The following is a 15497-nucleotide window of genomic DNA, read 5'->3' on the forward strand; positions in this document are numbered from 1 at the left end:
CCACTTCAAGCGGCACTTTCTTTGCTAAGAGATAGGTGGGGACTGGGGAGGGATAAGGTGAGGGTTGTGTCCTGGACCCTAGTAACCCTCCCCCTCCTCTGGTCTGTTTTCGATTCAGTCCACTCATTGCCCCAGACTTTTGACCTTTGCAGCGTGAAGCAGCATCATCCATCACCCAGGCGGCTGCTTACGGTAGTAGGGGGCGTTGGGGGCTCACACAGAGTTGCTCTCGCTCCTGCCTTCCTCTCCTGAGACTTGCTCTCTCGCCAACCGGCCAGGGCTCAACCAGCAGACGAGTACTGGAGGGAGTGCGTGACTGGGCTCAATCGCAATATTGGGCCTTGTGTCGCACCTCTGGCACCCCAGCACCGTCCTTCGAGCCCAGCACAGCCGGCCTTCCCGCTCCTCCCACCCTCCCTCTCTCGGGCCCTTTGCTTAATTTCCTATTAACTGCTGATAAATCCAATTAAACCGCCGCTCTAATTAGGGACAGCTGCCGGCTCCGCGAGGCGGGGAAGGGGGGTGCCCCCCGAGTATAGGGGGGAGAACAGCCGCTCACTCTGCTTTTCGGTACCCCATAACAGCATCGCCGCCCAATGAGCCAGTAAATTGGTTTTGCTTCAGCATTGTGGGGGCCCCTGTTGGATCTCGGGGTGGCTCTGATTTTGAGTCCCTCAGACCGCTTGATGAGATATGACCCAAGTCCTAGCCGCCCCCCCGCCCCCTCCACCACATTCGTGATAGGAGGATCCCGGGGAGGGACGGGGGCAAAAAGCTTGATTTGTATGTGGTGGTGGAGGGGGCCCTGTGATCTGTTCCTATTGCAGCCCAAGCATGATTAAAGGGGGAGTTGCCTGAGTCTTCCTTTATGACCCCGTCGTACCTCCAGGAGTTCAAGACAGTCAAGGGCAAAGGGAACAGGAAACAACCCAGTACTGCAGCCAGTCTTCTTGTGTGCTTCCCTACCCCCACCACATTTCAGCCTTCTGGAAGGAAGGGGGACGTGCCCGTCCCGGGCCCTCCTCTTCCCCAGCCCAGCTGAGCCTCTGTCCTCCCCCCCGCTAGCAGCAGATGGTGCCCAGGCTCCCGCTGCCAACCTTGCTAGGCGGTGCCAACCTCAGGCCTGGCAGACAACGGGCAGAAGAGGATCTCCTGACTGGCCAGGCTGACCCTCCCCCATCCTCCATCAAGCTCAAGACCCTCCGCCTGCCCCAATCCAGCGACCACCCCAGGCTGCTTCCCAGGTCCCCAAACTCCTCGTCTCCTTCAGCTCCCTTCTCCACACCTTCTTGCTCCCCGCCACCTGCCACCATGACCAGGGCCGGCATATTTGCATATCTACATATGCAAATAACAACATTTGCATACGGTGCGCTGCAGGGGTGGTCTCTGCGTGAGCCCGTTAGCTGTCTGCCCGGCGCCCTCTCACTTGGTACCTGTCGCAAAGGGTTGGGGCGGGGGCCGCGTGGGAAGGGTTAGCCCCCCGGCCTTGCTCGTTCAGTTCCCCGGAGGACTTGAGGAAGTGTTGCCATGGAGACGGCACGCACCCCACCCCCTCCCAGGCCCAGGGTCTCGGGCTCGGTGTCTCTGGTTCTCCTTTATTCCCCCGCCCGGTCCTTCGCTCTCCAACCGAGATCTTGCATCGCCCCCTGGCGGCCTAACTCGGCACTGAGCCAAGTTCCAAAACGTAAGGGGCTGCTCGAGGATAAATCGGTAAGAGATGGGGGACCTGTCCTGCTACCTCATCTTGCTTCCATCCGCAGGGGCTCGGAGACGGTGACCCCAGCCCGGCTCCCCTTTTTTCATTGACGACAGAGGCCTCGCTTGACAGACGCACCCGTCTCCCCGCCTCCCACCAGCCTCAGCCCAGGTGGGTTTTGGGTTATCCCACCTGGTGAGACAGGATTCTCCACTCCTTCGTAGGCCTTTCCCTCCCTCTCTCCTTGGATCCCGGTTAAAGAACAAACTTTTCTAACTTTTGCCAAAACTTTAATAAATTTGCAACGTTCAACAGTTCGCCTCCCACCCACCCTCGCACCCTCGCACCCTCAGGGCGCCTCCTAGTGGAGACGCATTCTTTCTTTTTCCAGTTCTCAAAGGCTGGACCTGAAGGGTTTCGGGGGAGGTTGCTCTGGGCTCCAGTTATCTGACGCCCTAGGTTGGGGGAGGGGGCAGGATCCTGCCCGCTAGAGCCCCGTCACGCTCTGGCGGGCCTTCCCACCCCTCCCCTACCCAATAGTATAGTTGCTTTCGCCCCTTTCCTCTTCAACCTCCACTGGGCCTGCCCAGAATGGGGCATGGGTATCTCCCGCCAGCAGGCGCCTGCACACTTAAATCTCCTCCAGGAAGTCTGTGGGGAACAGCCCCACCTTACGGCCAGTGTAGACCTTGACGTAGCCGCCTGCTTCATCTCCTTTCTGCACCACGATCTAAAGGATTAAAGGATTAAGGAGGAGAGGAATCAAAGGAAAACGTAGGAGAGGAGAGCAGGGGAGCCCGGAGTTATGGAGGCCCGTATATTATTAATGGGTTAAGATCAGCAAGGAGTGTGGTTTGCAGAGGATTCTCCCGGCCTGGGGGGTTGGGTAGGGGCACCAGAGCTACCTGGTCCTTCTTGAGAGTGATCTGGCCTATCTCACGGTTCCCCACGAAGGATCTTGTTACCCGGTGCACACGTTCTCCAGAGCGGACTCGAATGATGAAGTTTGGAGGGAAAAATCCGACCTTCTCCCCTATTTTCCCCTAGAGATGGTAGGGAGACTTGGTCTCTCAATTTCAGGTTCTAAACTCAACCCATGTCCCACCTTAGCTTCAGTCATTTTTCTTACCCGCCACCACTCCTCATTGGAGTCATCAATGACTGTGATCTTCTCTCCAGGCCTGGCAGAAGAAGGGAAGGACCTCTGAGATTTGGGGCCTTATTTACATATCCAGTCCCTTGGCTATACTCAGATCCAGCCCCAACAGGCTCCAAGCTCTGAGTATCCCCCTCCCACCTTGTCTTTCCCCTAGAGAGCTAGGCTCTCCTCTCACTCACAGTACATTCCCACCCCAATTCTAAGGCTTCTCACGGGAAATCCAGGTCGTCCTTCTCCAGAGCTTTGAACCGATAGAGAGCAACAAAGTAATGAGACTGCTGGAAGCCAGGCTGTTTGTGCTGGGGGATGAAAGAGGGTGATGAGTCTCAGGGCTCCTGTCCTACACTGAGGGGCAGAAATCCAAGGTAGGGGCATTCTCCAAACACACTACATTCCATCTATCTTCCAGGTCCTTAAACTAAGAGGAGTTTATTGGGGTGTGTGTGTGTGTGTGTGTGGGTGTGTGTGTGTGTGTGTGTTTTGAAGGCAAGTTAAGGATGATGGGAACCCACAAAGTAAGTGTGAGCTTTTGCTAAGGTCATGAGTGGTCTCAGAACTGGGTTAGGGAGAGGACTAGGGTCCCTTCGGGGAGAATAGATTCTCACTTTGTCTTCAGGTGTCTTCTTTTCAGCCTTCTTAGCCCCTTCAGGGTTTCCTACGATGGGAAACACCAACAAATTGTCTCTGGCTCTTGGAGGGTAGCCTTCATTCTCTTACCCTTCTCTTGTAAGACCTGGCATGCCCTTTGACCCTCCATCCCCTGTGCCACAGCTGATCTCCTGACCCTACTCCATCTCTATGGATGGAGGTGTTACCCACCATCCTGCGGTTTGCCTTCCTCTGGTCTGGCAGACTCTGGCTCCTCTTCCATCATGGCTGCTAGAGGCTGGAGGGGGCACCAGAGTTAAGGAAGATACTGTCTTGGGAACCCATACTTGCCCTGGCTCTCCAGTCAGGCCAGAGAACTATAGAATAGGATCTCAGGGTTGGAAGGAGCCTTGGAGGAAATATCTAGTCGACCACCTGCCTAATGCAGAGACTTCCTCCAAATCATCCTGGCAGGTGGGTCACCCATGTTATATTTGAATGTAGCCAATGACAGGGAGCTCACTACCTTGCAAAGTAAGCACATGTAATTTGGGGGCAAGTCCCTACATTAAGCCTATGTCACTCTCCCTGTAACTTGTAGTTATTGGTCTCGATTTGCCTCTGGAGCAATATGGAATATAGTCCCTTTAAAGATCTGAGGACAGCTGACATGTCCTTCCTGTTTTTTCTTCTTTAATCATTCTCAGTCCCTCCAAATCATGCCCAAAGATCCCAATTCGATATCCTTTACTCTAATGTCTGCCCTTAAAAATACTCTAGTGTGTAAGAGAAAAAATGGGCAGCACAGTTTTTATAATACTTTTAAGAAAATAGAATCCAGATATGGTAGTCTTTCTGGAAGCAGCCAGATCACATTGTTAGTGCCTTACAGTCATAGTTCATTCTACGGAAATCCCATATTTGCACTCAACCTTCATATCAACTATTTTGAGGCCAAACCTCTAGTTCTGTTTTTGTACAGTTGATTTTTTTTTTTGATCCAAGAACAGATATGTACATTTTTCCTTATAGAATTTCAAATTATTAGTTCAGGGCCTTTCTTCTAGTCCGTAAGATTTTTGAATATATTATTCAGTGTTTAAGTTTTCCTTCCTAGGTTTCCCACAAACTTAATGGATATATCGTTTATATCTTCGTTTGCATCTGTGAGAAAAATGTCCACAGCTGAGTACCAAGGACCAAACCATGTTACGAAGCATCAGAAATCTCCTTTTAGCATACACTCCCTAAAGGACCAGGATACTTTGGGTATTGTCATTCAACCAATTTTAAGAATCCATCTAATTGTAATTATTATCCATATTAGTCCATCCTGGCTGTCCAGAAAGATATAAGGATATGCTAACAAATTCCTTGCTGAACTGAATGCAAGTCTATGGCATTACCAATCTAGTAACCCTATTACAAAAGGAAATGAAGCTGCTTTTGGCTACTAGCTTTGTGCCTCAGTTACCTCATCTGTAGGTAAATAAGTCAGACCAGACGATCTTCATGGACCTTTACATGACTCTAGAATTCTCTGATTACTTGGCATGACAAGTTCTCTTCCCCAGATCCAAAAGCATAGCTCTTGCCTCTGTTGTCCAGCAATGCCAGGGACTTGGGGCCTAGCCTTCAGCTGGTTACAGTGGTTAATCTGACAATTTCAGAAGGAAGTTCCTGAAGAAAACACATACTATGGCAGGAGTTCTTAACCCAAGGACCTCTAAAATTGCATGCAAAAATTTGTCTGTTGGGTTATGTGCAATTTTAGGGGAAAGGCTTCTGTCAGCTTCCTAGAGAGGAGACAGGACCTATTCCATGGGATCTCTGGAAGGGACCTCAGTAGGAAGGTATGGTGCTCACATTTTTCTTATCTGCCTGTCCCTTCTTCCGTTCCTTGTTTGCCATAATCACCCCAGTGCGCAGGGTTTCAAACACAGGGTCATTACGATTGGCAGCAGCTAGTAGGAATGGGAGAAGAAAGAAGATGTTACTAGGGAGGCAGAGAAAAAGCTTGGAGGAAACAAAGACCTTCTAAGTAAGGAAGAGGTGGGATTAAGTAGATACGTGCGTGTGCGTGCACGCGCGCACGTGTGTGTGTGTGTGTGTGTGTGTACAAATAGAGGGTCAGCTGGGCATACCTAGGTCTAAATCTACAAAGAGCTCTAAAGACATCACTGGAAATGTAATGTGATGGAGAAAAATATTTACCAAAACTCTTTCCAGACAGAGCATTATATGATGTTGGAAAGACAACTTTGCTAAATTGCTTGGGAGTTGGGGAACACTCAGAATCACTATTCTCCTAAGTAGAGTGGTCCTTTAACTATTGGCTTTTGTTCCACTGAGTGGCTTGTGCAAGCTGGGGTGCTACCACTAGTGAGTTCTTTTTACACCCATGTCTTCACAGAATCCAGCCTCTCTTCCAAATAAATGACAATGTTGAACAAATTGCCAAAGAATACATTTTTTAAGGGCTGCCAAATTATGAATCTGCCCAGGATGTCCACAGCTCTTGGTCTGGTTCTGAGCTTGGCATTCTTCTGTAACAAGGATGAGGACAGTCTAGAATCCTTGTTTGCTTAGAAATGGTTTTGCATATCAAAAGCACAGATTCTGAAGTTCAGTAGGTGAAGGTTTCAGTCTTGGCTTTGTTTCTTTGCTAATGGTATAGAGACCTAGCTTAACTCCCTCAGCTATCAAATGGGAATATCGACTCTGCATCCAAGATGTCTAAAATATTAGGTTAGAGAGAACCTTGGGAAATGGAATCTTTCTGTTTTAGGATTTGGTTTCTAAATCTAGAGGTGGTGCTAAAACCAGCTCTAGGCTTAGCCCATTCCCTCAGGTCCCATGTGGGGCACTTACAGATATCTTTGACACAAGCGTACTGCTGGTTGCTGTAGAGTGGGGAGCTATAGGCCCGACGGAAACCAGGGGGCTGTAGGGTAGGACGGGATGGGGAAAAAGCATTAGCGAGAGCAAAGTGGGGCCCAGAACCCCATCTCTCCCATGAGTGCTCACCCCTTCTTGAAGACATGGGCTGAAAAAGAAAAAGCAGGGAAATGGATGGGATGACCTGAGGAGGGACTGGCAAGGGGGTAGCTGGCAACATGTCCCCTCCCTTCTACTTTCTTGCTCCCCAGAGCCTACTCACGATCTTGCCAAAGCATCTCTGCATCTCCACGTAGGACTGACAGTGTTCGTGGATGTTAGTTTTGCAGTTCTTACAGCGAAGCCCAAATTTGTTGTTGACTTGGGAGAGGGGGAGAACATTTGGGTAAGCTTTGTGTTTCCCCTTCCCTTTATACCATTGCTGCTACTCTAGCCCTAGGTCCTTTTTCTGTCTGGGACCCAACACTTTGTCTCTAACAGTATTTTCTTAAAGCCAAACCTTGCCACAGCCTGTCTGCTATACAAATATTCCTCTCCTAAACCCTTTTCTCCACGCCCTGATCCTGACATCACACACTCTCAACTTCCCTTCATGACTCACGCACAATCATCCGGGCACAGACATCACAGAACTTGGGCTTCTTGAAGAAATGATCTTTGAATTTGTGGGGCTTATCATTGACAAGCTTAGGAGGTTCTGGGGGTGGTTCCTCTTCCTCCTCCTCCTCCTCTTCTTCCTCATAGATGTAGTAGATGGGCCCACCCCCAGCTCCCACAGCCTCCCCATTGGCCTGGGGCTCTGGGAGCGGCTCCATCTCCTTTGTCCCTGTAGACTCCTTCCTGAACAACTGCTTCAGCCGCTGTAGCTGAGGGAGGGAGGGAGTGAAGGAAACTCCATGTTAAAAGAATTGTCATACTCTTTGGAGTAAGTAAGGCTGAGGCTAACTAGACATTTTTCTAGCCTAGGGCAAGGGGCACACACCACGATTAGGGGGTATTGAGGGCTGCAGGTGTTGGCTAGCATTCTAGTAAGAAAAGAATCACATACGAGTACAATTCAAGCACCTTTCAAGGGCTGCAGTGGCTTCCCAGCTCCCCATACCCCATGGTCAGAGGCCCACACTCACCCCACTTTGCCGAGTCTCTGCTGGGAAGGAGGGCTTAGGGGACTCCAGCACCTCCTTTTCTGTCATCCTGCAAGAGGTTGGACCCCATTATGAAATCTAATCCCTGACTGCTATTCTTCCCTCCCTTATTCCTGTCCCTTGCAGTAGGGTGGTCCTTACAGGTGAGGCTTTGTGAGAAATTTGGTTAAACAGAGATCTTTCACAGGGCCTTTGAACAGGAAGATTCCATGGAAGTCCAGAGAAAAGCTCAATAGACTAAATAAACTTTCCAACTAGTTTCTCAAACTGACTCCCATCCTTCCACCCTGAGGGGAAACCCCAGAGTTTCCAGCCTCAACAATGCTCAAGGCTGTGTGGTAATTTCCTACAGGTACTTTGTATCTGGAAATCTGTGGGCAATAAAGATGTGACACATACCTCCCCAATCTCCTTTCTTCAAGGGGTGTAATGTGTGGAGGGTTGGGCTGAGACATTTATTCTCCCTACCTCCTTCTTGAGCCTGAGGCCCCGTGCCTAGTTCCCAGCCTGCCTCAGGCCTCAGCTATTTTAAGTTTTCAGAGTAATATGAGCCTTTCCTTCCTTACTATTCTATTCCCTTGACCCCACCCCCACCCCACCCTCCAATCCTAGCTTTATCCTGGAGTGGAACAATAATTTCACTTCTAAAACCCAACTTACTCACAGATAAGGAGAGAAATGAAGAAAAGTAATAGACTAAGGATTGGGGAAGCTGGGGTGAGCAATCCTAGAAATGGAAAGAGAATGAAGAGGCAACTTACATCTGGGATCACCTAAGTCAGTCCAGTCTGTGGAAGAGGGAGCTTCTGCAGTCTTGATGGTGGCACTTGGGTAGGGCTGGTCTTCTTCCTTGGGGGCTAAGCCCCCCCAGTACCCTCTGTACTTATACCAGCTACCCAGACGGTATTTGTAGACCTAGCTTCTTGCCTTGGTGTCAAAGCTGAAATGACAGGGCTGGAGGAAAGTGGACAGCTGAGAGACACAGCTGACACAGAGAAATTAGACACGGGGAGGTCTGGGCAGGGCTGGACCCTAACTCCTCCCATCTCCCAGAACTGCTGTTTCCTGGTTTTTCATCTATAGTGTGCAGGTCAGTATGGGCTAAATTCAGAAAAAGACAGTGTTCATGCTGTGTACTAATTTGGGTGATTTTAGATGACTGAATTAGAAACAACTTTCCCAATACCCTTTCTCCAAGGTCCAAACATCTCCCCAAGTCTACCTTCCCTGGACCTACTTAAGGAACTAGGCTTCAACTTCTCAGCCACTGTCTTCTTTTGGTTATGTTTTTATACCCTAGAGGAAAAGGCTGGGAACTGGTAAAGAACAGATCATTTTAACTTTCAGAGCTCTACTATCAGACTAGATTGCTTTCTTCTCCATGGGTAGTTGGAGGGTGCTTTGCTGCCATCCTGTATAAGGGAGTGAAGAACACGTAGTACTGCTTTGTTCCCTCCAGCTGTTCCGAGACATCTTTCTCCCTACTCTAAAATCTTGTCATCAGGGTGAAGGGACTTCTTAGCTATTTAAAAAAAAACAAAAAAAACCCAACAGGCTGGGACTTCCAACTGACTCTGGGAGAGTAAAGGTCTAATGATCAGGTAGAGATGGTCTTGTTGACATTGGACAGGTTATAATAGCTGACACACAGGGGAGTCTTTAAGTAATATCTCCTTCCCCATGAGAACTGCAAACTCTTGGAGGTGTCAGGATGGCCAAGCCTCACACTTCCTAAGTCATTTTGATTCCGATTCCATCTTCCTCCTCTGATGCCCTAGTGTATGAACTGACAGGTCAGTGAGCTATCTAGCATTCTTATCTCACAGAGATGCAGCCTTATGCTCTGGACTGTGACGCGCCTGAAAGAGAAGATGCTCTCATCTTAGAGGAGAGCAATTTGGAGGTGGCAATGTAGTGCTGCTTTATCCCTTTTATCTGTAAGAAGGATTACATTGGAGGTTGGGCCAGACAAGCTTCAGAGGAGCCTAACTAGAGATACTGCTACCCACACCGAAGAGATTTCCAGGGCAATATTGTCATTTCTGCTTTTTTTCTCTAAGGGGCAGGTGAGATTGAAAATGGTTTGCTGGATGCTTCTGGGTCTGCAGGCTCTTTAATGACTCTTGTCTGACAGACCGAACAACAAGGCTAGTTTTGAGAAGCCTCAGACAGAAAAGTTTCATCTTGCAGGCAGGTGGTTTCTGCTCTTCACCTTTCTTTAACTGCATAGGATGGGGACTGCTGAGCTTGCCTGGATAATATGGCATCTTGGTACTGTAAGTTTAACTAACAAGAGTTTTTGAAAGAAACATCCGCTTCTGTTCCTGTAGAACCCAATCTTCTGGCTTTAAGATTAAAGGCCCAAGTCTTCCATCCCTGAAGTTTTTAGAAGATTAGACAAACAGGTATGAAGCCAGCATCTCAACCCAGTTCTAGACCTCAATTACCCCTCCCCAGCTCAGCCTCAAGGACCCTAAATAAGTGTTGCAGAATTCACAGAGTGGAAGGAACCTCAGAGGTCACCTAGTCAGTCCAAATCTCTTATTTTATTGGTAAGGACTCAGAGGTCCAGAGTTGAGAAGTGATGTGCTTGATGAACCAAGTTAGTGGCAGAGTTGGGAGCACCCAGGACCAAGGTCCCATTAGAGACCCAGACGCCCAACAGAATTATGTGTAAGGAGGAGGATGGGATATAGGGAATAGTGTTAGGAAGATATATATGCATATGCTAGGAAAGCCATCCAAACCCAAATCAAATCCCTCCAACATTGTGGGGCTGTATCAATCCAGGACCTCTGACCCCCACCTATACCAGGGCAGCAACAGAGAAACAGGGATTGACATCCAGTGACAGATTTTTTTTATATATTTAAAAACAAAATCAACCTCCCCCCAAACAAACAAAAAATCAGATTAAATAAAATTTACAGTGAATATACCCAGCAAACATCTGTATGTGCAATTAAATACTGTGTCTGTTACTGCGGCACAAACCTCAAACAATATACAAGTGTTCTGGGGGGTGGGGGGAGTCCCAAGTTTTAACTCTGTGGGGTTTGGAGAGACAAGATGGGGAAAATGAGAGAAAAGAGAAGTCAATTTTGTTTTTCTTAATTCTGTCCATATAAATATATTCATAAAGACAAAAAAAAAAAAAAAAAAAAAAAAAAAAAAGGCGGGGGGAGCTTGGGATGGTAAGGAAAAGGAGAATAGGGGAGGGTGAAACTCCCAATTCTACCTGACCAAAAAATATGGAAGAAATTAATTTTATGGTGAGAGAAGAGATTAAAAAATGACTGAAGAGGATGGGAAGGAGAGGGAAGCAGAGGAAGGCCAACCAGGGAAAAAGAGGGGACCCATGGCTGGGGACTAAGGAGTCCAGTGCCAGTGTGAGCATCTGTCTGTTTCCATTTTCATCCCTACTGTCTTAGGCTCCAGTTTAGTGTCTGTCACCTTCCTTTCTGCCTCTGTCCATGGTCTGTCAGGATCTCTTGACTCCCTCCACCCTGCCCCCACCTATTGCGCCGATCTCTTCCCCTCCTGTTTATTGAGAGCTGGCTCGCTCCAGGATCCTCAGGTCATAGTTCTTTTTGGCCACTCGAAGTTTGAAGCGACTCACAGAGTTGTTGAGGCGAAGGGAGGCATTCTGAGCAGCCAGAGGGCTTGGGAACACAGCCACGATGGTGTACAAGGCAGCAAGGTCCGCGTGGCGGCCATTCTCCGCAGTCCCACTGTTGTCCCCTCCACCCCCGCCAGGCAGCCCCTGAGCATCCTTGAGCCACTGTATCTTGGCGCCGGACATGGCGAGCTGAGTGAAGAGTTTGTCCGCCTCAGTACGAGTGATGCCCTCAGGGAGATCTGTCACCTCCAGCACCCGCCCCAGGACTGGAAGGGGAAGAGAGAAGAATGGTTGTGAGAGGGTTAGAGTAGGCAGGACTGGACAATGGCCTGGCAGAGAAGTATCCAGCTGACTAAGTCTGTATATAACACCCTCAAAAGCCCAGCCTTTCCCACTGAGCCCTTTCCTTCTTCCCAGTCAACGCAACTCCTCACCAGCCAGACTCTGATCAGGGTAGCTAGGAGAAACAAAGGAACCTTTTTCTTCTCCTAGCCCAGAGATGCAGGCAAGAAGAGACTGGGACTCAGAATTCCAGATTTAAGATCTGGAGACCCACACCTCAGTTCTCTCATAGAGAGCTGTTACTGTGAAAGAAGTGTGGCTTTTGCTGATGTTCTTTCATAAAGTCAATAGCCTAATCTGAAATATGTTCCATAGCTCCTTTCCCATAGGCTGGCTCAAATAGATTCCTTTCTTATCATCTAGGGAAGTCAGTTTCCTCTCCTTTCCTTGTTTAGCAAACTGCTCCACAAAGGAAAAATCCTGAGAGATCCTGTATGCCTAATATAAAAGGCCTGCAAGAGGAGAGTTACTTCTCTATACTTTCTTGTCAAGTTTCTCCTGAATTAGGTCTAGGACTACCAAAGTTAGACATCCTAGATTAAAGTCAGGACTACTCCCACAAGACGCTCTGTTAATAAGCTCAGCAACCCCCATCATTGTGTTATTCCTAACTTTTACCACCATCTTCCCCAGGACTTAGAATAGCTTGGTAAGGAGGACAGAGATATTTCATCCAGCTTCTCCTTGCTCTTGAGTACAAAAGGGTCCTATTTCTACTTCCCACCCTAAGATGGCTTTTCCTAGCCATCCTAGGCTAGTAATGTAGGGCTGAAAAGGTGAGCACCTTCTCTTGGGGATTCAGCATCCTGTCACTCACCAACATCTGTCGTCCCCAGGTCAGTGGAGGCAGATTTGAGTGCTTGTCTCTTGCTCCGGTTTCCATGTTTCAATCCACTCTGTCCCTTCAACATTTGAAAGATAACTCTCATTCTGGGCAAATAACACTGACTGCCTTGCATCTCAATGTCTGCCTGAGAGATTAAGGAGGAGTACCTAACCCTGATGACCCCACCCCACCAGGTAGTCAGATGGGCCAGGGAAAAGCCACCAAGAAACACAGGGATGAGGTAGGAGGAATGAGTAAGGGAGTGGGGCAAGGCTCCTCCCACTTTGTTCATACTCTTTGTGTTGTCTTTGTCCACCCAGCTGGTTGAGGAGGATGGCTCAGAGACAGGGGCCCAAATGAGGAGGGGGAGGGGTCTGACGGCCCTAAGGCTGATGGCAGACACCTTTACCTGGTGCACCGTGTAAGTTGACTGGCCATGGAGCAAAGGAGGGCAGATGGACAGATTGTACTGTAATGGCTGGCCCAAGAGGGCATAGCGCCCATCACCTAGGGAGGAAGAGCAGATTGTTTTCTGGGAGTTTGAGCTTCATGGTATGACTTATAAGACTTCAGGGGCTCTGGAGATAGATACTATTACTACTTTTTTAATAAGAGCAATACCTATGAGACTGATTAGAGTTGTCTCTCTTCCTAAACTCCTTGGCTCTCAGCTGTATCTCAGACAAATGGGACTATTAGGATCCCTCACCTTTGAAAAAGGGCTTTGTCCATTATAGACAAAAGGCCCTGGAGGAAACCTATAGACCTCATGAATGTCTTTTATTTCTTATATAGCTTTTTCCCACCTCAAATCCAGGGCTCAAGTTTCTAACTCATGTGAGAGGCAATAAAATGTAGTAGACAAAAGCACAGACTTAGAGCCAGGCTGCCTAGGTCCAAACCCTGGCTGTTACTAGAAATGTGATGTTGGGTATGTTTTCCCCTTGATAGAGTTGCTAAGAAGGTTAAATGAACATAAGACAGGTAAAGCATTTATAGCAATGCTTGATAAATACTAAGTACTTAAGTGTCACCTATTATTGTCGATAAATATATATCAAACCACTTTAAAGGTTTTTTTTTTTTTTTTAGGTGAGGCAACCCTTGGTTGACCTCACAGATTGCAAGGACCTTGTCAGCTTACAATCTCTTATTTTTTTATTTTATTTTTTACACCTACAGCATCTAGTCTTCCTAGGTGGTCTCTCATCCAAGTACTAACCAGGCCTGACCCTGCTTAGCTTCCGAGATCAGATGGAATCGGGCTTCTTCAGGGTAGTATGGCTGTAGACTTAAAGTTTTTAAACCATATTCTCATCTTTTTTTTTTTTTATACTGCTTGTGACAGCCTAGACAGCAAGCAGATAAGATTATTCCCATCTTATGTGTGATTAACCCTGTATTTTATGGATTAGGAAACTGAGGTTTGGTTCCAAGTTTAAGTAACATGTTCAACATCACACAGCTATTTAGTGGTACAACTAGAATTTGAATCCAAGTCTTTTAACCCATATCCAGTGTTCCTTCTTCTAAAGCCATTCTGTTTTTGACACAGTCCCCCATATTTCCACGCCTCAGACTCAGTACTGATGGGATGAATTCTGGTTTATCAGATAGTTCAGTGAATTTATTTTCCCTGGCTCAAAGTCACCTTTACTTGGTAATAAATACTAAGTATGTAAAGGTGTTATATAGTAAGTTAACTATGGGCATTTCTAAAAAGGGGCAGGTGTCCTTGGCCTAAATAGGAATATTAAAATGTAAGAGCTTGCTTCCAGAGTTGGATGACCAGTCACACTGGTTCCCTGCCTGTTGCTATCTTCTTGATCTTCCCACTTGGAAAAGGGATGTGAAGGGTGAATTTGACAGCAGTCAGCCCTAATCTAACTCCTTACCCTGTGCTGGACCCCCAGGTCGGGGAAACTGTGTGAGGACTGGAAGGGGACTGAGTCCTGTGCAGACACTGCTGAGGCTGGTGACAGGAGAGGGTGCTGGAGACTGGGTAGGAGATGTGACAGGGCTGTTGCTCATTTGTGTGTTGGCCTGTGAGAGAGAAGAGTACAAATCATGTGAACACCAAACATTATCCTCTGGTTATTCCTATGGCTTGGCTTAAAATTCACCTCCCTCAGGAAACTTCTCTTGCTGAACTCTGCCAAAGTCAGACTGTTCCTTCAAATTGCCTCCTTAGTCCCTAATTAGTATGTATTATTTTAATACCCACTTTTTTAAATACTGTTTTAAGTATTCTCTTAGCATTTTCAAGTATGTGTCCCATCTGCCAGCTTAGAACTTAGGTTCTTTGAAACAAGATAATCTCCTCTATTTCTTGTATTTCTCCCCCAAAAGTACGCAGGGAAAGACATGCAAAAGAGGCTGCTCAATGACAAAGATTACTCTCTGAGAAGAACTGGTCACCTCCTTGCCAAGACAAAGATGGGTTGCAGGACTCACCTGGGGGCTACTGTCAGGACTGTACAGGTCTCCAGGTTTTTGCCCCCGCTGGTCCATGCTATAATATTTACAGTGACTCCACTGGACCATGGATGGGTTCTGGGGGGGCTGGGGTCCATTAGGGACATTCAGCTGCATGACCACCACACCTGGTCCAGAAGGTGACACTCCTGAATAGTAGGAAGAAAGTGACTGGTTATGAATTTAAACTGTATTTTGGGTGTCAGCTAACTCCGAGTGGGAAAGCCAGTAAGCAAATACATCGACTCTCTTCAGGGTCACTTAAACTGTGTCCCGCCAGGAATCTGAGATAGTTGCTGATTTGGTTTCTGACTCTCCCTCCTCAAGCCAGTGGAAGGGACATAAGTCCCAGATGCCAATGCTCTCCTGGCCTTCACCTGGTGAGGGGTACTCTGGTATGCTTGGCAGAAAACTGCTCCATTCTGTCAAAGTAGGGTATTACCAAATGCCCAGATCAGATTGCTCAAATGTCTGGGCATGGTACAGGTCTCAGTCTGAGGCTGGGCCAGGGCTGTAGGCACGTGAAGGCTTTTCCAGTAATGGCTGCAGATAAGTCAGCTAGCTATCTTTGGTTGTTCTGGAGAAGATGAATGCAAACAGCTTCACTAAGTCAGACCTAGAAAGTACTTCTTGGGCAAGGGTGAGGTGTGTTGGAAATATACATTTCAAGCAGAAGGAATGGCAGAGATGTATGTCATATTCAAGAAATGACAATTCAAGGTGCTAAGGCACTGAGGCTATGTAGG

General features: G+C 47.8%; 2 protein-coding genes and 1 pseudogene across 20 annotated transcripts in view; all 3 read right to left on the reverse strand.

The window, feature by feature from the left end:
• Nucleotides 1-1967: 1967 nt before the first annotated feature.
• STAC3 (SH3 and cysteine rich domain 3) lies at nucleotides 1968-8443 on the reverse strand. Of its 7 annotated transcripts, none has more exons than XM_006908943.1 (12): nucleotides 8251-8443; nucleotides 7472-7538; nucleotides 6946-7210; nucleotides 6607-6704; nucleotides 6318-6390; nucleotides 5313-5410; nucleotides 3678-3744; nucleotides 3464-3513; nucleotides 3072-3157; nucleotides 2829-2880; nucleotides 2605-2742; nucleotides 1968-2429 (listed from the first exon to the last, which is right to left on the reverse strand). In XM_006908943.1, coding segments are annotated over exons 1-12 (1095 nt in total). In that variant the 5' UTR covers nucleotides 8253-8443; the 3' UTR covers nucleotides 1968-2330. The 7 variants fall into 7 exon arrangements, with proteins under 7 accessions (XP_006909005.1, XP_015442528.1, XP_024900442.1 ...); XM_015587042.2 differs by having other exon boundaries at nucleotides 6318-6492; nucleotides 8251-8383; XM_025044674.1 differs by lacking the exons at nucleotides 1968-2429; nucleotides 5313-5410 and adding an exon at nucleotides 5915-5992 and having other exon boundaries at nucleotides 2438-2742; nucleotides 6950-7210; nucleotides 8251-8383.
• The window catches only part of R3HDM2 (R3H domain containing 2), a 98472-nt gene continuing 91280 nt past the window's right edge, over nucleotides 8306-15497 (reverse strand). For 4 of the 13 annotated variants that reach the window (XM_025044669.1, XM_025044670.1, XM_025044666.1 and 1 more), the window contains 6 exons: nucleotides 14731-14900; nucleotides 14172-14319; nucleotides 12686-12783; nucleotides 12268-12352; nucleotides 11109-11374; nucleotides 8894-9865 (listed from right to left, as the gene is read on the reverse strand). In XM_025044669.1, coding sequence (XP_024900437.1) covers nucleotides 9776-9865; nucleotides 11109-11374; nucleotides 12268-12352; nucleotides 12686-12783; nucleotides 14172-14319; nucleotides 14731-14900 — 857 coding nt within the window. In that variant the 3' untranslated portion in view covers nucleotides 8894-9775. Of the gene's footprint in view, nucleotides 8475-8893; nucleotides 9866-10015; nucleotides 11375-12267; nucleotides 12353-12685; nucleotides 12784-14171; nucleotides 14320-14730; nucleotides 14901-15497 lie in introns of those variants that run through there. The other 9 variants (XM_006908941.3, XM_006908939.3, XM_006908940.3 and 6 more) reach the window with 6 other exon arrangements.
• On the reverse strand, nucleotides 13450-13568 carry LOC112477427 (annotated as a pseudogene).

The sequence above is a fragment of the Pteropus alecto genome, unplaced genomic scaffold, assembly GCF_000325575.1.
Source record: "Pteropus alecto unplaced genomic scaffold, ASM32557v1 scaffold433, whole genome shotgun sequence".
NCBI classification, from domain to species: Eukaryota; Metazoa; Chordata; class Mammalia; order Chiroptera; family Pteropodidae; genus Pteropus; species Pteropus alecto.

What these genes read in the sequence shown, in the direction of transcription:
- STAC3 (XM_025044671.1), bottom strand. An exon ending in CAGAGACTCGGCAAAGTGGG is followed by an intron (nt 7,211 to 7,471) that starts GTGAGTGTGGGC and finishes TCCCTCCCTCAG; the next exon opens with CTACAGCGGCTGAAGCAGTT. An exon ending in CCAATGAGGAGTGGTGGCGG is followed by an intron (nt 2,743 to 2,828) that starts GTAAGAAAAATG and finishes TACCATCTCTAG; the next exon opens with GGGAAAATAGGGGAGAAGGT.